This window comes from Trichoderma virens, assembly GCF_000170995.1.
Source record: "Trichoderma virens Gv29-8 chromosome Unknown TRIVIscaffold_87, whole genome shotgun sequence".
NCBI classification, from domain to species: domain Eukaryota; kingdom Fungi; phylum Ascomycota; class Sordariomycetes; order Hypocreales; family Hypocreaceae; genus Trichoderma; species Trichoderma virens.
The window spans coordinates 514,253-535,751 of record NW_014013662.1 but is presented as its reverse complement, the minus strand read 5'-3'; the positions used below and the strand labels follow the sequence as shown (position 1 = coordinate 535,751).

Below are 21,499 nucleotides of genomic sequence, written 5' to 3'. Positions count from 1 at the left end.
TGTCTTTATAAAATTTGGAAATAAGACGCAAGAATAAATATCCTACAATTTTTTATTTATTTTCTTTTAAAATAAGCCCTTGACTGCTAATAGCCGGGGCCGATTCCGCAGCGATGGCGGAACTCAGCATTCGAGGCATGTGGGACGAAGCTGGGAAGCGATTCCTGGCCCGCACGCAAAAGTCTCTCGATTTGAAGCCCCCCAAAAATATAGACGACATTCGGGAGATGATAGAACGCCGATACGATCCCTCATCTCCAGCAGACTCAGACGGAAGCCATGAACGAGCTAAGCGGATCGGTCTAAACATCTTGTCGTGTTTGAAGCTCCTAGGCGGAGTAGCAGCTCAAGGTGCCGAGCTGGTAAATTCGCACAAACGGCTTTGATACTTGGGCGTAATTTTTTTTTTCTAATGGCAATAAGGTGTTCCAACCCGCGGGTGTTTGCTTTAACGCCATCTCTCTGCTACTCGATGTACCACAGTCGATCCACGAGTTTCACGGTACAATTGACGCCGTCTTTGGGATTGTTGGCCCAACCCTTAGCCAGTTCAAGATTTACGAGAGGATCGAATTGTTCAATACTATCGATCCGGAGCTAAATACTGCCATTCACAAGGTTATGATCAGTTTTGTCGACATCTGTGCTCTCTCAATAGTACTTCAGAAGGGTAGCCGGTGGAAGAGGATCAAGGCAGCAACGAAGCAGGCCTTGCTGAACGACGACTCTGGCCTGAAAGATGAGATTGACCAATTTGAGAAGCTTGTGCAGGGGCAGCAGAATGTTCAAGCAACCTTGACTTTGGAGGTGGCTCTAAGCAACAAAGCAGACCTTGCTACCATCTTGGGCAAAGCCTCTGAGACGGGCAAGAGGATCGATGACATTGCGATTGGCATCCTCGACTTGAAAGAGGCGGAGACGAGTCGTAGCATGGAGAAATCGAGGCAAGAAAACCTCACAAAGATCCGAACCAAGTTTGCCATTGATGAGAAAAACATCAAAGCCTCCAAAGATGTCTGCGAGAAGATATGGCAAAGGTGCATAACAGACAGTGGAAGCTGGCTCCGGGATATGGATGAGTACAAGAAGTGGTCCGATAAGACTGTTATCGATGCAAACCCATTGTTGCTGCTGACTGGTGAAGCGCACTCGGGAAAGTCAAGCGCCATGTCGAACATAGTCCACGATCTCAAGGCTGCCCATGAGTCCCAGGGTCAATCGACTGTCAGGGCCCTGGTTGCGTATTATTTCTTTCCCTTCTTCTCTCGAAAAGTAGACGATGACAAGCGACCGGCTACCACTGCGGTGAAGCACATTGCGTTCCAACTTGCCGAGCAAGACTCTGGCACTGCCAAAAGCATGGCCGCCTTTTGCGACGACAAACACAATGAATCATACTTTCGAGACTCGAGTTGCAAAGATCTCTGGCGCGAGCTGAAGATTGGGACTCCGAAACCGGGAACCATGCACTTCATCATTATTGATGGCCTGGATGGATTGTACGAAGGGCATCCTGAAGCCGCGACTCACTTTCTAGATATTTTCGAAACGATTCAGAGCCAGACATCAACGAGCACCGACGGAACCCGAGTACGACTGATTGTGAGTGGAAAAAGCGATAACTTTCAAAGAGAGTCTCTTCAGTCGGCTCCAAATATCGAGATTGAGAAGTACAACGGTCCAGATATCACGTCGTATATCTACGAAGAGTTGAGAAAGACAAATCTTCTACAAGGAGAAGAGTCTGAAACAACTCGCCTTCGAACAAAAGTTCACGATCGCCTACTAGAAGAGGCCAAGGGGAACTTTCTTAAAGTACAGACTGCGCTGGAGAAGATCAAAGACTTGATCATGTCGGATGGTTCAGAAGCAGAGATGGACACCATTCTGAACGAATCTAACCAGGATAAGAGGACAATCTCCGAAAACGTAGTCAGCGAACTACAACAGTCTCTTAAGCCGCAGTCCATAGAGGAACTCAACGAGCTTCTTATATGGGTCATATTTGGCTTTGAATACTTCGACGCCACTGAGCTGGAAGCTGCACGGGTAAGCGATATTGTATCTCTGCGAAAGATCAGATGGTATCAGGTATATTAATGTCTTATTGTCATCAGTTCCTTCGCTTTGGAACTGTCTCCCTGCAGAAACTCGATGACAAGCTGAAAGGCATGTATTCCAAGATCTTCTTTTCTTTCTACGGAAAGGTGGCGATATTACCATCGATTGAGCCCCTCATTACCAAAGAAAGGGACCGCCCAAGGATCAGCGAAGATGCGCCCAAAATTTCCCTTAACCTCACCATCTCTAATGGCGACATTACAACTGTGCAAAACTTTCTCTGGAGTCTCTTTCAAAAATCCATGGTTGACAAATTCGACTTTGAACCCATGTCTGGCCCGACGCATTCTGCTGCTCGGGAAATCCAGGTCAATGCGTATGATGCTCATCTTGCTATAGTGAAACAAAGCTTGCGATTCCTCACATCCCCACCAGATGTTAGAACGGGGCCTTTAGGCTCATATATGGTTAGAGAACTTCCTAGACATTTGGAAATGTTAAATCAAGCTGTTGGCTACGACGAAATCCTTGCATCGGACAAGAAGGATATTGGAGACGGTCTTTTTGCTTTGTTTGTCTCTGGCGATGTATATGAGAAACACTGGGGCCGCTTTTACGGAATCACTTGGTTCGGCGAAGGCGAAAAAATTGAAATATTCCGAAAGTGGCTCAAGGACCCGGACGCAATCGGTCACCTTGGCAGACTCGACAAAGACTGGCTCAGAACGGTGAATACAAGTCAGAGGCCAAACCGACAACTTCTAACCCCTATGATGAAGACAATTGCGCAGCACTGGCTACAGGATAGAGAGTGGGATGCTCAGGAATGCTTCAGTGCTTTGCGCCTCTTTTTGCAACTGGTAAGATATAGTACAAGAACAAGCATGGATTTTGTGCTCAAGTTCTACAGGATCCGCTAGATGAGCAGTCATCTAAAGAAGAATCAGGTAATACGATGACTGCCGTGGAAGAGCTGGAGAGAGCCGAAAAATGGTGTGAAGAGATCCTGTCTCCAAAGACCCTCGACTCTCTCTGGTACGAACGAGCGGGAGAAGCTGCCAGATGGCAGCATGAATACGACTTGGCAATCTCAAAGTTCACGAAAGCTGGCGAGTGCGCCAACCCAAGCCTAAGCTGCTTCAAGGGCCTGGCCGAATCATACTTCGAAAACGATGAGCTTCTCTCCGCATGCTCGTCCATGGAAAAGGTACTCAATATGGTCAAGGAAGCCGAGCCACTGGATAAAGACGAGTTGATAAGCATCTACCTACGCCTGGCATATTGGTATAGCCAACTGCAGCAACCAGAGCGTGCTATAACGCATTACCAACAGGTATTGGAGATGGACCCAGCTAATCAAGATGCTCTCAGTGGCGTATTAACCACCACTATCACATCAAGCGCCGAGCAAGCGACTCATGAGCTGATACTTAGTATGAGCAAGCTAAACTCCAAAGAGCCAGGCCTTTATCAACTGGCATCGACTCTGCTCAATCAAGGCCTCGATTTCAGCTACAGTGCACCGCTGCGCAATCTGGTCCAGATTTGCCGTTCAAGTGAGGATTGTGTGGCCGCCTTGATTGAAGGAATGGATCAAGCAATTGAGGCAGCGCGAAAACAGAATTTAAAGATTGAGCTTCTCGTGTTGCTGCTGCACCGCGGCTTGGCTACTCTTTATAATGACTGGCAAAAATATCGGCCACGGTCAGAAGCATTAGTTTTCTGGATTGAGAGCTATACTATCACAGACCAGTATCTTAGGAAGGAGGACGACGAGGATGATCTGAAATGGAGATATCAGGCCTTCTACGACACTATTGTAAGCCACCTGAGCGAGTTTTATTTTGAGCAGACCAAAAAGCTCCTGCCTTCTTATGATTATTACTCCAAGTTGGAAAATTTAAGGCAGGGTTTCCGCTTCTCTGGCATTGAAGGGATAACTGCAGCTGACACATTCGTCGCTGTATACCACACTCTTCATGGCGATAAAGCTACAGCTAGAGAAGTGGTGAAGCAGTACATGCGGATTTGCATCGACAGCTTGTCTGATGACACTGACGAGAATGACTACTGGGCCGCGTACACTCAATTTAAGTGTCTTTTGGCCTGCGGAGACTACCTGAACGCATTGACGGCTTGGTCCCTGCTTGAACCTATTGAAACGGATATAATAGCAAGAACACTCAATCATGACACAGGGATACAACAAGCGCTTATTGACGAGATGATTTTATTAGTCAAGGCAAAATGTCCACTGGGAGCCACACAGATTGATAGGGTGAATACAGTCAAGGCCGAACTGGAGGCACGACTGGCCGCAGCGCGCGAAGAAGGAGATCAATCTGAGAATTCGGAAGCACAAGCGGAGATAAAGAAGGCACTGGCGGTTTTAGAGTCGGTTCAAGTGCCGGAAACAAACGCGATAGGCGAAACTGCTGAACCAGCAACCATCTCGCCCTTGGAAAGCAAAGATATTGCTAAGGAGTTTGGCTATGCATGTGACGGCACATGCGGTGGTACCCCGTGGAACTTTAATAATGCTTTGCATATATGCAAGTACTGCTGGGATATAGGTTTCTGTGATGACTGCGTGTCTCTATTGAAGGCCAACAAACTGAAGAAGATCGTGTGCAGCCCCAGTCATGACTGGTTGGCAATCCCCAAGTGCAATCCTAGGGGTAACACGGCAGCTCGGGATGGTACGGTTCAGGTACGGGGTGAATTGATTGACGGTGTACGTGTCGGGGGTGAGACTGTGACGGTGAAGGAGTGGTTAGCTTCACTGAAGAAAGAGTGGGAAATATAGAAAAGCGGCCAAACGACCGTGTTAGTGGTCTCTCTGCTATTTCATCACAGGTACTGCCATTTCAACTTGAGAGACAGTTTACCTTCGACAGGATTGAAAGCCTTATATCAAAATGGTTAGTTGAGGCGCAGTACTTGATGACAGCTCTCCTTGGGCGGACATAGTCCCACGAAATACTCATCTCTACTCAGAAGTCATTTGTATTCTAGGTCCTGCCTTAACATATCAACATGTAGCTTGAACTATGATATATTATTCCCCTTGTATAATATCAGCAATACTATTGACCTTTCGTTTAGTCCCAAGTTACTTTATTTTATCTGTACACCATTCGATTGTTACTCATAAACTGCTAGAATTGTACATTATATTGAATCTAGCAACACACTAACGCTTCACTACAAGTCTATACGTAGGCATTTATTTATTCGTTGGCCATGTTACGGCAGAACTGTCTTTCATACGAGACACCAACAGATGCGGGGAATTTCTCTGCATGGTTTCTTGGGGTCTCAAAGAAGTGGTCTCTCCGATTATTAAACAGTGATAGTGCGTTTGCTAGGATGACTCTTCTGGCAAGGATGGCTAAGCCTAAGGGCAAAGTCACAAGGCTGCAAAGGTTTCTACGGAATGCAATTCGGCTATCCCACTCTGAGTTGATTGGCAATTATGATCAACTCGTCTATCGCGGCTCTCGAGATTCTGCGCCTCTCTTGGAACCACCGTTCCCACCCCTTTCCACGGAGAGGGTAGTTCTGAATGTCGCTATGAGGCTCTGCTATAACCTGCGCTATTCTTGGCCATTTATAGATTTTATGTTAGTACCTGGGAAGCGCTATTGGATTTTGAGCCATGCCTCTCCCCACGCACAGCCTCGCCATTCGTTCTTGCGGCAATCCCACTGAATCCTTCAATGTCAAGCGCCAGGGTCCTGCCGCATAGCCGATCGCCTTGTCGCGATTAGGCTGGTGATAATGGCTTGTAGGAATGCCAAGCTTTGGGCTAATCTGCCTCGCTATCCCATCAGGCCAATTTTATCCCTTTAAGCTTCTCAACTTCACGAGAAATCTCACGATGCGGCGAGACAAGTTCCCTTCAATTCCAACAGCGTCTTCATCTCCGTTTCTCATCTACGAGTACTAGCCCAGACTGGAACGTAATGAGCACGATATTCGACCGTGATACTTCTGGATTAGAGGTACGACCACCTGATGTTGGCGGGCTAGAGGTGCGCACACCTGATATTGGAGGGCTAGAAGTCTCGACCAAAGCGCAACTCGCACAAGGGTTGGAAGTATTCCGCGGCTACGACGGCTTAGAGGTGATAAACAACGGCGCAGATGGCAATAGCGGAATCAAGACTGAGGGTCTTATTGAGGAAACTGAGCGGAAACCACGAAAAAAGAAGCTGTGGTTCATCCTAGCGGGAGTTGCTCTGCTGCTTGTGATCGTGGGAGCCGTGTTGGGTGGCGTTTTTGGATCTCGACGCAATCACAAGACTCCCGTGGAAACGCCAGGAGCTTCCGCTACACCAGAAGCTTCCGCCACTCCTCCGGCTTCTTCAGGACCTCTGAATGCAATTTATGCTGGCTCGGGCATTGGAGTCACGGGATGGTGGACGGGCTCGTCAAGCTTCACCATCCGTCTCATCTACCAGGGACAGGACGGCAATTTGCGCCTCATGCGGTATCACTCAGGCGATGGCAAGTGGTCGACACTGGCTACCCTGACAGATACAAAGGCCAAGCTAGGCACCCCGATTACGGCATCATGCTTCAATATTCCTTTCTTTTTCTTCACTCCCGTGACGAGCAGTAATGTGAGCCTTGTTTCCCATAATCTTCATGATTCATATGCTGCAACTAATGCGAGCCGAGCTCAATCACATAGAACTTTACACAGGTCGAAATATTCTATCTCAACGATGCAAATGAGATCCAGGAATTTTACTTCAGAGAACAGGATTCACCATCACCTTCGGCGCAAACATTTAATGGAAGTGGAATCATGTCTTCCAAGGGTTGGAAGGCAGCGGGAGATTCGAAAATCGCAACATACTGGCCGAGTGTCATTTTTCAGGATGGCAGTGGTCAAATGCAAGAAGCTTATTATGCCAACCTCACCTGGGCACAAACTGCAGTGGGCCTCAAATGTCAGAATAACTCGGCATTTGCAGAAGTGCCCTATTCCGTAATCGCAGGGAGATTCGGAGGTGAGAGGCTTATCTATCAGCGGGATGATCAGAAACTCCTTGTTGAGGAAAGAAATAACTCAACCAATAAATTGAGTATTGGTGAGTGTCCAACTCTCTCTTATACTCTTTGTATCTCCAAATTCTCACACTTTGGTCAACTCAGGCGCACCGTCAATCACAATTCCAGCCAACGCAGCCATGGGAGCGTTTACCGTTCCTCGAGATGCCAACTCGGCTGATGGTGCCATGAATACCTATATTCTTTGGCAAGATAGTACAGGCGCCCTTCAGATGACCTGGGAGGATGATGATACTGGGTGGCGAACCTCATCGACGCCCACTTCCCTTGGCAGTCCTGATAAAGGCACAGGCATATCTTGCCTCACGCCGACGCTTTGGGCTGTGGCCTCTTTGCTCTCAGACTACGGTATGGCTCGTTGCTATTACTTGGTAGATGGCCAAATAAGAGAAGTGCAATACGATGGCTCAAATTGGTCCGTGATTGGAAATGTGCAGTTAGATTAGGGAGTTTGGGAGTTTGCTAGTATACATGGTAAAGTGAAAAGTTGGTTAGACTAGGTTGTATTGAATTGCATAGTTGGAAACTATTAGTAGAGTAATAGCAATAGAGTAAGTCACTTTTATTTAATCACAATCAATTTACGATCCTCTTAACTCTCGGCCTGTTTATTAGAGTTGATATCCATTTAAGCCGCCTCTGAGAGATCGTCAAGTACATGTACTTATGCAGGCTAGTATTTCTATTTGAGCGGACAGATAGGTCTCGAAATTCTCAGAATGAACTTGTCAAATTTAGAATAGATCAAGTGCTGAAGAATTTAGAAATATAAGCAAAGTGGCATCGCTACAGTTGGAGTAAATTACTTCAAATAGGTAGATTAATCTGAGATTCAAAATCTGAGGCTTAAAAACATGAAGCTTTTGTTAGATGATAATGGATGAAAATCTGGAATTTTCATCTGCTATAGAGAGAAGGTGAGTCGGCCACGGCTTGGTGTTCTCAAAGCTTGAGCGAAAAGCGGCCGCATCAACCAATTTTTCGACAATGGCGGCCAGATATAAATCGCGAAGGTACAAAAGAATAATTCGTTCAGGCTATTAACCAACTACGCATATCGTGATGAGCTATCACTCGGATCCCTGTTTACATACATGTTACAGGATGGACCAGCAAGGCGTCGTTAATGGGGCTTAGAAGGGAAATACGATTTTATGGTCCCCTCGATACGAATTGAACAGTGAATTATTTTGTTAGTCAGCTTAGCAATATTTGTTGGCATATTCGACCACCTGCATAATTGTCTTCTAACTACAGCTATCAGTCGTGTTTATTCACAATTCGTATCTGCTTGGTTCCTCTTCAGAAGACATACGTTCCTTAAATGAAGCAGACTCCCACCAGCCATAGGCTGGGAGGCGGACTGTGTTGGTACCACAATGAACTTCGCCACCTCCCTCATGATGCGAGTACCAGTCATCAATATAAATAACGTCCATGCCAGCTTTGCCGTACACTTTGTCTGTTGCTTGTGCCATGATGTCTATGCCATCAATCACTGGCCCCCAAGGATTCGGCGATAAGTATTGAGAATCGCTAAGAACAACACCATTCAAAACACCAGGATATAAAGCTACAGCATGTTCAGAGCTGCAGTTTCTTTCTGGCAACACTCCTTCGTCTGGAGGGAAACAAAATCCGGTTTCAAAGACCATTGGTACATGGTGGATATATTCTTTTGGAATTCCGGTTTCGCGTTCCAAAATCTTTTGGACTTTGGAAATACTCATGGCAAATTCTTTATTTTCTTCAATTAACCGGTCGGTCAATATGTCATTGATGGTCACATCCGGTATGCTTCTCATGGGGATATTAGAACGTGAGTACGATCGAAGCTTCCCATAATTGTCGCCCAGCAGTCTTTCCATTAATACGCCTGCCATATCGCCTGCGATTGAATCAGAATGAGGGCCGAGGGTGCCGCTTGGACGGGAGAATGCAGGTAAATGTCCATAGCCATCCTTCTTGGCTTGTTCAAGGATATTAATGCCCCCAATCGGGTCGGCGATATAAAGTGCCCAGCCATATGGACTGCTCTCGAATGGAATAAATTGGACAATTTCATCGACGTGTCCAACAGCAAGCCAATCCACATCTAAGATGATGGGAGATTGGATCTCCTGTGCCTTGAGGTAGTCGTATAGGTGCGGGAGGGATTTGCCGTGAGAACCTTGAATAATGCGTCCGGCCGGATAGGACTTTTCTCCATAGCTGTATGGAGGAATAGTCTCAACGTTGCCGGTTGAGTCGATTTCATCTCTTATTCCACCAGTTGTATAGATGGCTCCTCGCGTGCCGTTCCTCAAATATTCGAAAACTTGTCTCCCAGCAACGCGCGAGCCCTGAGGTGAACGAATCATGATTTCGAGAATTATTGGCCCCTGAGGGCTAGGCATGCTGGTATATGCAGGTTCCAGAATATCTTGAGCCCAAATATCATCAGAGTGATCAAATGTGAAGAGCGGTTTCCTCATATCAGGTCGGTCAAGTATCTGTCGCAAATCTGACACGAATTGCTCTTGAAAAGGTGTCTCCGATTTGTTTCCGTTAGTGACAAACACCTGTGAAACAGGCATGAGATGGTGGAAAGTGATAACTGGAGCCACGCGTAGACGGACGGCATCAGAATCAGAAGCCTTTCCATCATGAATGTCAAAGCGTACTTCGACTTTTCCATCCCAGCCACTAGGTCGCCTTGTATCTCGGGCGTCTATGCCGAGCTCAAAGCCATTTTTCAATTCATTTGCAGGGAACCTGTCGTCATTTGTTACGATGCTCCAGCCACTTCCATCTCGCCGAAATATGCGAACATTCTTTCGAGCAATTTCTGTATGTACTCCAACAGTTCCCCACCCATCATCACTAATGTCAGGAATCGGCAATGTTCTGAGCGAGGCCAGATATTGAGGCGAGCGTTGGACATCATCAGAGGCATCATTGCAAGCCGCAAGCACTTCTTGGGAAGGCGGATTTTGGAGAGCAAGTTTTGAGCAGCGACGGCTGGTGTCGCCAATATTCGCCAAGAATATGGCACCAGCTGAATTGGACCATTCTAACTTATGAGCAAGATCGCTTGTGCCTTGGGTGTCGACAAAGCCATCGCGATTACTGTCAGCCCTAATTTCAGCCTTCAAGGCAAATGTAGGACTGATAATAAAAATCCCAAGAGCTATACAAGAATACGTTAGAATTATGGACGTGCTATTTTGAGTTAGAGATCCTTACCTAAACCCTTGAGTATGCTTAAATGCCCCATGTGATTATGAGATAGGTATGTTGAGCCTCCTCAAGGATGAGTTATAGACGTTATCAATGAATGAATGAGATATATAATCGGGCAATTTTTAGGTGATCATTTTTTCAAAGTATATTAGTTAATCGAGCTAACTTTATATTCAAATATAGCACTTCATTTACACCTATATGGCATTGTACCCCATCATATCGAATAAAATTATGTGACTATCACCTCTCTGAGACAAAGGCTAGAAGAGTCGAACTACACAAACATACTGACGACTCAATGTTGCGGTCAACTTCGTCTGGACCCTTTCCGAAATTCGGATAATAACTCATGGATGATTACACATTTGCGCAGTTTCTCTAGCACACTTGACGTAACCCAGCAGTGATGAGTCTTGATTTGCATCCACGTGTCTCGCATAATTCGCTGTTGGAAGTTTTCAATATTGCTTGCAGGTGTATATTTCAGAATTATTGCCACAGCTTCAGCATTTGTGTCGTGTCTAGAGCTCATTCGCCTGTCTTCTTGTCCTACATATGTATGATTCAATAGTGTACTCGGATCTGGGCTTGGCTCGCAGGACTGCCTCTCTGTGGTTCAACTATGGACGGCTCGAGATTGCATATCCATGTTCCAGACCTTTCGGATAGGACGTGCATATGCACTTCCTGTATTAGTACTGCGAAATGCTCCTCACTCTCACCGAGCCTCGCCATCATTCGTCCCTTGATGGTGCACATCATATACACATCTGTGATCTCTTGAACCAAATTACGTGAGTCTGCGTTTCACTCCGTAACAATTTTGAACCTTGACGCCTCATGAGTGCTTTCGCCAACGACATTGAGCAGAGTGGAGCATAACTAAATGAATATTATGAGCTGACCTGCATGCCCCTCTCGGAAGCAGTATGCCTACCCAATGACTTACGTGAAAATGGTTGGGCAGATCAGCCATCCTTGCAAGAGCAGCGTGTACAAGTCCCCGCATTTTATTTTCCTATTTTCCATATATGCATGTATCTTCTGAGCTGCTAAGCTTGCGCACAAACACTATTGCTCTATACATGATCCGCAAGGGACTAGAATAGAATCCCATATTAGCATGAGCCCTAGAAACGACTCTAGAACAAAAGTTTTTTCTAGAGAATTTGTATCGACTTTTATGTGTATTTCTTCTCAGATACGCAAATGGATGAACCTAGCCGATCTTACAGGCGCTCTTCTTGGCAAGATATGTCTAAAGTGCTACCACAGATCGGATCGACGAATGGTTACACTGCTCCATACGAGCGGGGAAGCCACTTCACATTGGCCGACAATGATAGATGCTTGCCACCACATATATGACCTAATAAGGCCATGCATGAAATTATATGCATTACTATTTGCTATTTAGGAGGCAGTGGTGCTGAACCATACACCGCTACATAGGTCCCCAGTCGCGACAGAAGATGAGAAATGGTCAGACACCGCTCTATTATAATACAAAAATTCACTCATATTGTACACAACACGCGATATGTCTGTGTCTTAATGCTCAAAGGCGTAACAACAACTCAAAAAATTAACAGCACATCTCGCCGAAACGCTTTATTCAACTGGCCTGTTGAAAGGAGGGGCAAGTACAGAGTACATGCAGGTTTCATCCATGATATGCAGTCTCAAACACGCTAGAATATTTGTTTCCGACGTGTACGAAAATCTTTTGTCTTGGTGGGTAAGATATATTAAAGTATTTCCACTGTAAACAATAGTTTCGGCTGGACACAACGTGTGTCAGCCAGCCATTGGGGCTCCGTGTATGCGTACACTGCCTGAATTGGAAGATATGCAGAGTACAGATATGTCATACATTCCTGTATCAACCTACCTTTTCAGGCATCTGTAGTCTCATTCGGCAATAATCACCACAGAGTCTCTATCTATGCAGAGTATTACTGTGACACACCATAACAAAGTGCGGAGATGATTTCTATATATATAATTGCGGTGAGTTATGGTTACGACGCTATGACGTATACCTAAATAACCGTTGATAATGATACTCATAATATCACGTCTTGAGATACAGCTGAAGAGCATAGGGAGTAGCAGATCCAGAATCGCGCACACATACACCGGGTATATATATGCCAACAGAACCCGTTGAAACTTTATAATTCTGTTTTCTCATCACCAAAATTCTCATTATCAATGACATTATTTTGATAAACTTTTCAGATTAATTTCAATTGACTTTCATCATCTCAGAAATCGCAATGGCAACCAAGACACCACTCCCTATTCGTCAACCACCATTCCGCAGGATTGGTCATTGGCTACCTGAGAATAACGATGTTGTGGTAGACTGGCTCCGCAATCTGCTTAAAGAAATTGAAAAAGACAAAAAGAAAGCCAAGGGTCCGATAAAACTCAGTGCTGAGGTGCAAGATTTAAAAGACCACATTGAAAGCTCTGCTGAGCTTCGCATGCTGGCCCAATCTATGCTGGATGAAGTTCCCGACAAGCCTCCCTACAATGAAGACCCTGTTGGAAACCAGCAGATCAAGTCTCTTGAAGACCTATACCTTTGCTTCAACAAAGTTATGACTTCAAAGGCTCCTATATGGAGAAAGATTGAATACGATGTCGGGCTAGTTGGATTTCCATTCAACGCCGTTTTGGACTGGCCCATGGCCACTCCCAGTGGATATGCCTTTTTCCTCAAGCCTGATATCAATGAAAAGTTCAAAGCTATCCTCGATACTTGGAAGGTGGATTTTTTACAGACACTGGCATCTGCAAAAGTCCTCCTACCCAAACCGGGTGACGGAATCCCCTTGGACGAAGCGTGGCTGAGCCCAGAATCAAGGGAATACATTGAAAAAGACACCAATCGTGAAGGTGAAAACTACAAATTCGAGGAGCTCTTTGTGTGCGACCCAGAAAAAGACTACTGGAACTTCAAATCTTGGGACGATTTCTTCATCCGAAAGTTCAGAGAATATGACACCATCCGCCCCATTGCGTATGAGAACAATGACGACTGGATCATCAATTCTTGTGAATCCAAGCCATTCTCTTTGCAGGCCAAAGTCAAAGATTACGACAAGTTTTGGCTAAAGGGTCAGCCATACTCTGTTCTTGACATGCTGAACGATAACAAAGATTACGCACCCGATTTTGTCGGGGGCACGGTGTACCAGGCTTTCCTAAGTGCCACCTCTTATCATCGCTGGGATTCGCCAGTCAACGGCACAGTCCTCCATGCTGAAGTCATCCCAGGCACTTACTTTGCGGCTCCTTCTGTCACGGGATTTTTAAACCCTGACGGCCCTGATCCAGCTTCTCCAGACCTTGCTCAAGGCTATATCACCCATTTTGCCACCCGAGCTGTCTTCTACATTGACGCGAAGAAAATCGGCTTGATTGCTCTACTCTACGTCGGTATGGCTGATGTCTCGTCCTGTGAAATTGTTGCTCCTTTCAACGATCTTCCTGCAGGAGGAGCACCTGTTAAGAAAGGAGAGGAACTTGGAATGTTCCATCACGGGGGCTCGACTTACTGTCTACTGCTACCAGAGGGAACAAAGGCGACTTTCATCCCCGAGGCCACTCCTCGAGAGGGACAGAAGAATATCCCTATTCGAAGTGCGCTGGCTCGCATCTATAATGACGATGCCTAGACTTCATTGGAAAAATGACATAGTGGCCTGCAGATTTGGCAGTCAATATGCCTAGTTAAACAGTCTTTACATATCAGTATTCATTGGGATGGAGCATTCACCTATTATGAGAGATAGTATGCAATAGTGGACAATCCTTTGGTGTTATAATTACGTCTATACACTCCTTAAGTACAGTCTAAATACAGTCATTCGTTAAATCACTGTAGGGTTCCTCGCACGACAATGTTATATCATTGTGACCATATCTAGAGTTGACAATAGCATAACTTACCCCAACCTCAGGAATTAACTCGCTGTGTAGGTCAATGTAAATAGATAATCACAACTAATGTACATAGACGACACGTGACCAACGGCCGTTTGCATAATCCCATTAATACAAGCAGATTTCTCATTCAGATGAACGGCGATAGTATTCGAAGCGGTATAAATGCACTTTTCATTTACGTATCATGATTTCTAGTGTCGCCAACTCATTGAAGAACGCCGACTATTTCAGCCGGAACTAACGTCGTACTGGTGGCTGCTCCAAGAGTGACATTGGCAGACCAAGAAACAACTTCCATATATGTTGTCACTCCGAAAGTCGACAGAATACCGATTCTCAGAGTCCCATTGTTATAACCCTCGACCATCGGAGATGGCAGAGGTGGTAGAGTTAGATTGAACACGGCCGGCCGAATGTCTGCGTGTTGGAAATAAAGTGTGAGCATTTAATCAGGCTGAGACGCGATTGAGATGAAGAACTGGTCATACTTGTAATATCCAGGGCGCCAACGAAATGGCCAAGCTGACTATAACCGACTGGCTGGGATGCAGGATCATAGAAATCAAATCCAATCGCCATTGTTAGCTGCGGGCCAGTGCCCTGCTCAATGTTATTGAAGATGGTAGCGTTGAAAGGCTCGCCGGCTTTGATGGTTTCCGGCACTGAGATGGTGAGGATAAGACCTTGGGCCAAAGTCGCAGCGCCACAAAGGAAGGAAAAGACAGAAGAGGCACGCATGTTGGGCTTGTTTTGATGAGAATGGGGGATTTGAATGACGACAAAAGGCAAAAGTATCCCAATGTTGCTGTAGCCGGGTTAGCTTAATATACTTGTATCCTACACTTACTCGACACCAAATATCCGAGATCCCTCGGGTAACGTTGTCTTGAGGTCATGAATTGATGCTGTTAGTACTATCGTGGACCCACGCCGATGCGTGTTGGTTATGTCTGGATCCATGCCGATGCATGTTGGTAGTACATATCGTCAAAAGTTCCGGGTGTTGGTTATGCCTCATGACTAAAAGAACTTACGATATCAGCCTTTATAGCGAACTCAAGGCAGGCAGACATAACGCAACTGCTTGTCAATTTATATAAATAATGCAAAGTCTTGGTGATCTGTGCATCGCCAACTTCCGACTCTGCAAGATATTGTTATTTCACACGTATGACATGCTACTGTAAAACGCTGTTGTCGAAGCCGCTGGCTCCGCTCAAGAGCCGGGACCCCTTGAACCATCTACTGCAAGGGCCGCGCTTTCAGCGCTAGTAATATTCCCGAATTGTCAGCCGATGCTACAGGAAAATCCTCCCAACTGTCTAAAATCCACTCTCTTGCGCGCCAGGGTGCGGATTGCAGCCAAGTAGAGGTTTTCCAGGGTTGAAAGCTTGTAAAATGATCCAATATTTATCTCGCCTAGAGCTTTTATGGGAAAACAGCCCGATACTTTGTGCCGAAATACCGCCATTAACCCAAAAAATATTACGATTATGGAGAATACTGCTCGTTAAGCATATGAGCCTGATTACTGCGGCATAGCAAACTTCTTGGTCATAGCTGGATCCTTGTTGAAAGGAGTGAATCCAACACGACGCTTTCACAAACATCTTTGGCATTCGAGGCCAATCTGAAAAAAAAAAAAAAAAAAAAAAAAAAAAAAAAAAAGAACTATACAATGTAACGTTGGCAGAGTTTTCTGTACCGGCGCAATCATCTCCGCCGACAAGTTCGTAGGACCTTGTGCAATAAGTCAAGATCCCTTACTAAGAAGTCGGTGTGGTGACGCTATTTCTCATTAATATTGTCTCTTTGGGAGACTTTAAGGGACACTAATATAATTGACAATGGCACTGAAAACCAAAATGTGGTTTTGTTATTGCTCGCTTTCGGAGCGGATATCAACCTTGCACAGCCTTTTTTAACGACGGGACGACGGCAACATTCCACCCGAGTATTAGTCTATACTCCGTACATGTATCCAGATTAATTCCGGTTTTGGGTCATTAGCGTAGGCAGCCGCAGCAAAACAAGGTAATAGCATGCAATCACTAAGAAGGAATGGCCAATAGAGGCAATTTAGATTAGGCACATTTCTACAGCCCTCGCTCTTCCATCCACAAACTATGCCTGAGCTAATGAAATGGTGCTCCTTGTTGTAATGGTTGTACTCGGTTAGCAAGCCCAAATCCCACCCTTTGTATTCTTTCCCGACTACCGGTCATTGCTTCAGCGACCTGCAGGATTTCGAGTCGAAGTTCCATCGTCCGTACGGGATCTTTTAGCGGCATAGCCATTGAGATCCCGTCTGTCAATCTGTCTAGCCAATCATTTCTCGTTGGCATGAAGGCGGAAAAAAGAAACTTGGTGGCCAATAACATTCTCAAACAAGGCGACACCTCCAATGGTCAATGCAATTAAGGTAGCAGAAAACGCGACGGTATACGCGACAACGAGAACCCTTCAGTTATAAGAGTAGATGTTGAAGTTATATGAGATGCTGACCATTGCCTTGACTCGAACTCTGCAAGTGTCAATAACTATGAGAATAACTCGCATATCGTGACAATGGATACTGACCAACTCATAAAAATATTCCGGCTTACAGTATTTCATTGACGCTGAATAAGCTCATTGTAACGTTTCTCAAAAGCTCTGCGATGAGTTCACCCACTATCTTGCTCCGTGCCAAAGACTTCACTTCCAGTCATGGCAACCCTGTTCAACGACGGGAACCATCATGAGGATCCTCATCGCCAGTTGGGGCCGGGTAGACTTTGAGAGGATCAAAGATGGCCGTTTCTGCAACGTGTGTTTCGACAGGCATAAAAAGTTGAGAAGATATGCGAATAACACCGCCCAAAAGTGATCCCAGCGCATCAGCGATGCGAAAATAACTATTGTGTATACATATACCTTCCAGTCCACGCGAAGCTATATTATATGGACCCCGAAGTAGAAACAAGTTCGTGGAACTTGTTGGCATGATTATCTTCATTTCCCCTCCCATTCTTGCTCAAGAATAGAGTACATTACAGTGTCAAACCATTTGCGTTGAAACCACACACTCTCACGCTTCCGTCCTTCCAACTGAAGCCCAATCTTTTCCCAGACCCTTATGGCTGCTTCATTATAGCTGAATGACCAAAGTTCAATATGGTGCACTCCCGCGTAATTGAACGCCCAATCCACTGCCCACTTTGTGGCTTCAGTACCATAGCCTTTGCCACGGTATTCTTCCGAGAGCCAAATAGCAAAACTGGTAGATCGGTGATCTTCTTTGGACTCGAGTGATGGCGGGGTCATGTTCAGAGATCCAATTGGCTTGCCGGCTGTGGGCTGCCCGCTCTCCGACCACTCTTTCACACATATGAAGACAAAGATCAAGGCCTTCTTCTGGTACATCTCAAGAAACTCGTCCATTGATCTCTGGATTGGTGGTCGAGGGATCAAGGAATGACCAAGCTCCATGCACCCAGGCTTGCTAATGATTGCGTAAAAAGTATATTTGTCCGTAATTTGCACACTACGGTACACCAGCCTTTCAGACACGAACAGTAAGGTTACAGGGCGCGGTAAAGTAGGCATGATGGCCTGAGTCATGGTAAAGTGCGGTGTATCAGAAGGTAATGATAATGGTATGTTGAGTGAAGGGAAATTTAGGCCGTTATGACATGCGCAACATCCGGGCTATATAGCCGCATGTATCGTTGCTATTACAAGTGTGACTTCCAAACCAATTAGGCTATCAATCTATAAATCTCACTTCTAAATGCAATCGTAGTCTGCTTACGATAATAGTAATTGTTTAAGACGATTGGAAGGGACTCAACCCGCTCGTAGCGTGGAACCAGGCGATCTCGGGGCAAATATGGGTCTAAGCTAGCGTTAAGCCCAGTTAAGGAATTAAATATGGCATCTCTTAGCTGTACTCAGCAAAGTGCTACCATCACAAGGCCACTTGAGAACTCTATCGGCAATGACGCCCGTTAATGTTTTGAAGCAGCGACAAATATATCACAGCTAATAATCGGTGAAATAGTCAATGTGGCAATAGATTTGGCTATCTGGCTCAATATTGAGGCACCAGGGGAGATAGAACAGATAAATAGAAATGATGTAGAGGTAAATATACTTGATGCATCCATTATAGTGAAGTTACATATACACGGAGTACTCTGCCCGTTTTTAGGTCATCTAGTAATTGTACGAGTAAATAAACAAAGGCGCTAGTCAGCCCTGTCATCTCCGGAGACGCCATAAGTAATCTCGCATATCAGGTCCTGGTGGTGAGAAAAGCGCCTGTTTCTAAAGGAAAAGACTTTGGGACCGGGAAAGATAAAGCTTTCCAGTTGACTCATTTGCAAATCATGAAAATTGCACACATCAGGACCTCAAAAGTAATCTTACCTCTTCTTTACGTGCTGAACCAATGAGTGGAACTGCCCGACGTCGAACACAGTAAGCTCTGTGTAGTTCAGCTTCCGGGTGTCTTCGACCATATTCAGCCGCAACCCTCCATTTCCATTGACAGAAATCCCACAAGTATTTAGGTATAGGTTGAAAATTGCGGGTGCTCCACATGGGATCCAATTTCCGTTGTGTGTCTACCCAGACATCAAGGTTCACTACAAATGACTGCGAAACTTCGATCTGGCTATCCTTTTCGCCGAATTCAACCTCGCACTCTCTGACCCTCTCATCTTCTAGATACGCCTCAGACGCTGCCGTAATTTGACCCAAACTCTTTTGGTCACACTCATCTAGGCCAATTCCGTTGAGACCTTTGCTAATGTTAAACCGGAAGTACCGACCACCAATACCGAAGCTTGTACTATTCTTAAGGAGCGTTGCTCCGTTTTTTTCGATTTCAATAGAGATGGCCTTGAGGGTACCAAAAACCTCCTTCAGATTATCACCGAAGTCTTTGGGGTTGGGAATTCCAGTTCCAATACTGACCAAACACTGTACCCTTGGGGCCGCGTCTTTCCAGATCCTTCTGACTTCTTCTAGGACAAGCTCTACCGGATTATTATATCCATTTGCCCCATCAACATATTCTTGCAGGCCAATTGTGATTGGGTCGAAGAAGGTCGCCGCAGCAGATGTAGCTCGAGCTGCCTCTCAAATCTTGCATTCCTGGGTTGAGAGTCGGTCTAGATGCATCATTGGTTTCATAGGAGCGTAACAGCACAGGTACATTCAGGGACTTAGTAAAGTCGCAAACAAAACTATTTGGACATCGTCCGTCAGCGAGGAATTAGACGCATAATATTGTAGTGCGTGATGAAATCGTACTTACACTTTGCAAGAACCATTAACCTCAAGAAGTGGTGCACTTTCGTCACCTTCAATGAGACGTGCTGCATCTCTAAATTGAGAGGTCAGACCTTCCGCGCTGTAGGCGCCTCGGACTTTCCAGAGGCGTTTGGATTTTCCAATTATGTTTGCTCGAGATTTCTAATGACTGAAGATTACTGAGGAAAGCTGCATATAGTTGTTAATGCAAGTGTCAATATCCATTCTCAGCTACATGTACCTGAGAATTAGCGTTATGAGTCTAAAAACATGAAGATTAGAGCTTGGCGTACATATATGAGTGAGTGCCAAAGACTAACCTACCCTCCAGTGCTAGTTCCAGCTATCAAGTCAAAGTAGTCTCATGGTTTTGGGGGATTCTTGTTGTTAATTCTCTTCATAAGATATTTAAGAATAATTAGCGTGGATACCCACGTATTCCTCCCCTAGTTACGATAAGTGTTAGCATTAAGCCTGTCCTACCCGATAAATGTGTATTCCACAAACTAAGAGATAGAGTTTTAATGCAACACTATGAGTTTAAGGATGTCATTGTCACTGTTCTTCCTCGAGACTACCTAGTAGGTATGGAAGCTAAAAGGGACAGAGAGAAAAGAGAAGATATACAGTGGAGGTGATGGTTAGATGCCGAAGAAATAAAAACAATTGGTATTTGAGTTAAAAGGAGAGCGTCTCGTGATACCGAACAAGGGGCTACCCAACATGAGGGACTTCTGTGTTGCCTGATTACTGGTAATGTTCAATCAAACCAAGATACTACTGTCCTATGCGCCCAGGTAGTTCGTGTCTTACGTTCATTCGTCAAACGAATGACATTTTCATGCACTTAAGTACAATCGGGCCTTGATCTAAAGTACATTCCTTGTCTGATCGAGTCTCCCAAAATATAGCTCTTCCCCACCTATGCTTTCTATGCCACGACTCCACCAGTCTAATACATAATTAGTCGAATCTTACATTTACCATTCAAATTATAAAAGTTCTACTTTCAGTGAACAAACAAGTAATTGTATAGAGTATGTACATGTATATATCAAGGCTGAAAATTGGGGGGGAAACCCACTGCGAGCAAAATTTATATCGCAAAGCATGCAGAAAAATTTAAAAGACACACTTTTTTCGCACCATCATCGCACAAGTGAATTCAGATATGTAGAAGCATCAAGGGTATTAGTAATAGGCTCATTACGAATATTAAAAAGTTGGAAGACGACATGGTCACTGAAGTGTTTGCCCACAACAAAAAGCTGAATGATGCGAACATAAATTCAGATCCCCAACGTTTAAGAGATACAGTAGCTAAGGATGTTCCAGTTTGGCTGCAGATTTTGGCACCTTTAGAAGAACGTTCCCTCAACAAGAGCCGCATCGGGATAGTGCAGGTGGTGGTCTCTAAAGCGATGGCAATGCAAAATGAGACGCAGGACGAAGCCGATAATGTTTTAGCCGAAACCAGTTACGGCATTGCGTTAACAGAAGTATCTGGTGAAAAAGGTGTGGACAGCAATGACTCGAATAAAACTCGAGAAAAATGTATACCATGGAGAAAAGACACTCTTGCGTTGTCTCTTCTTTGTTAGCGAGTTCGCGGGCGCAAACCAGTTTGGATCCAGTTTGGATTGGGGAATGGCGAGATGCAAGCACCATTAAATACATGTAAGCTGGAATTGCTTCTTATCTCGCATAGGGGTCATCATAGAGCGAAACGGTGGCAGAACGGCAAGGTGGCTTACATGGGTAAGAGGGCCACGTATGCCATTTTCAAATTACGATCCGGCTCGTGGGCTTCGGGTTGGGCCAGTTGCATGAGCCATGACAGGCACCACGGAAATACGGAAGAATTCAGAACAACTGGTTT

The 21,499-nt window shown here is 45.2% G+C and overlaps 7 protein-coding genes across 7 annotated transcripts; 3 read left to right on the top strand and 4 right to left on the bottom strand.

Moving 5' to 3' along the window:
• Positions 1-125: 125 nt before the first annotated feature.
• TRIVIDRAFT_122489 (uncharacterized protein) lies at positions 126-4,858 on the top strand (the record flags this gene model as incomplete). The annotated part of the gene is made up of 5 exons (XM_014096729.1): positions 126-362; positions 424-2,049; positions 2,118-2,921; positions 2,945-4,459; positions 4,544-4,858. Coding segments are annotated over 5 exons (4,497 nt in total), but the record flags the coding sequence as incomplete, so codon positions are not given.
• A 1,168-nt stretch (positions 4,859-6,026) lies between these two features.
• Positions 6,027-7,586, top strand: TRIVIDRAFT_226121 (uncharacterized protein; the record flags this gene model as incomplete). Its single annotated transcript, XM_014096728.1, has 3 exons — positions 6,027-6,686; positions 6,758-7,160; positions 7,225-7,586. The coding sequence occupies 3 exons, from the start codon at positions 6,027-6,029 to the stop codon at positions 7,584-7,586; spliced, it is 1,425 nt and encodes a 474-aa protein (XP_013952203.1).
• An 828-nt stretch (positions 7,587-8,414) lies between these two features.
• Positions 8,415-10,396, bottom strand: TRIVIDRAFT_194477 (uncharacterized protein; the record flags this gene model as incomplete). Its single annotated transcript, XM_014096727.1, has 3 exons — positions 8,415-9,016; positions 9,062-10,309; positions 10,366-10,396. The coding sequence occupies 3 exons, from the start codon at positions 10,394-10,396 to the stop codon at positions 8,415-8,417; spliced, it is 1,881 nt and encodes a 626-aa protein (XP_013952202.1).
• A 2,248-nt stretch (positions 10,397-12,644) lies between these two features.
• On the top strand, positions 12,645-14,051 carry TRIVIDRAFT_44422 (uncharacterized protein; the record flags this gene model as incomplete). The annotated part of the gene is made up of 1 exon (XM_014096726.1): positions 12,645-14,051. The coding sequence occupies one exon, from the start codon at positions 12,645-12,647 to the stop codon at positions 14,049-14,051; it is 1,407 nt and encodes a 468-aa protein (XP_013952201.1).
• Positions 14,052-14,471: 420 nt separating this feature from the next.
• On the bottom strand, positions 14,472-15,087 carry TRIVIDRAFT_111593 (uncharacterized protein; the record flags this gene model as incomplete). Its single annotated transcript, XM_014096725.1, has 2 exons — positions 14,472-14,739; positions 14,811-15,087. The coding sequence occupies 2 exons, from the start codon at positions 15,058-15,060 to the stop codon at positions 14,528-14,530; spliced, it is 462 nt and encodes a 153-aa protein (XP_013952200.1).
• Positions 15,088-17,044: 1,957 nt separating this feature from the next.
• TRIVIDRAFT_67214 (uncharacterized protein) lies at positions 17,045-17,925 on the bottom strand (the record flags this gene model as incomplete). The annotated part of the gene is made up of 2 exons (XM_014096724.1): positions 17,045-17,219; positions 17,354-17,925. The coding sequence occupies 2 exons, from the start codon at positions 17,923-17,925 to the stop codon at positions 17,045-17,047; spliced, it is 747 nt and encodes a 248-aa protein (XP_013952199.1).
• A 420-nt stretch (positions 17,926-18,345) lies between these two features.
• Positions 18,346-19,691, bottom strand: TRIVIDRAFT_67213 (uncharacterized protein; the record flags this gene model as incomplete). Its single annotated transcript, XM_014096723.1, has 3 exons — positions 18,346-18,456; positions 18,733-19,439; positions 19,625-19,691. 3 exons carry the CDS (start codon positions 19,689-19,691, stop codon positions 18,346-18,348), a joined length of 885 nt encoding a protein of 294 aa, XP_013952198.1.
• Between the last annotated feature and the right edge of the window lie 1,808 nt (positions 19,692-21,499).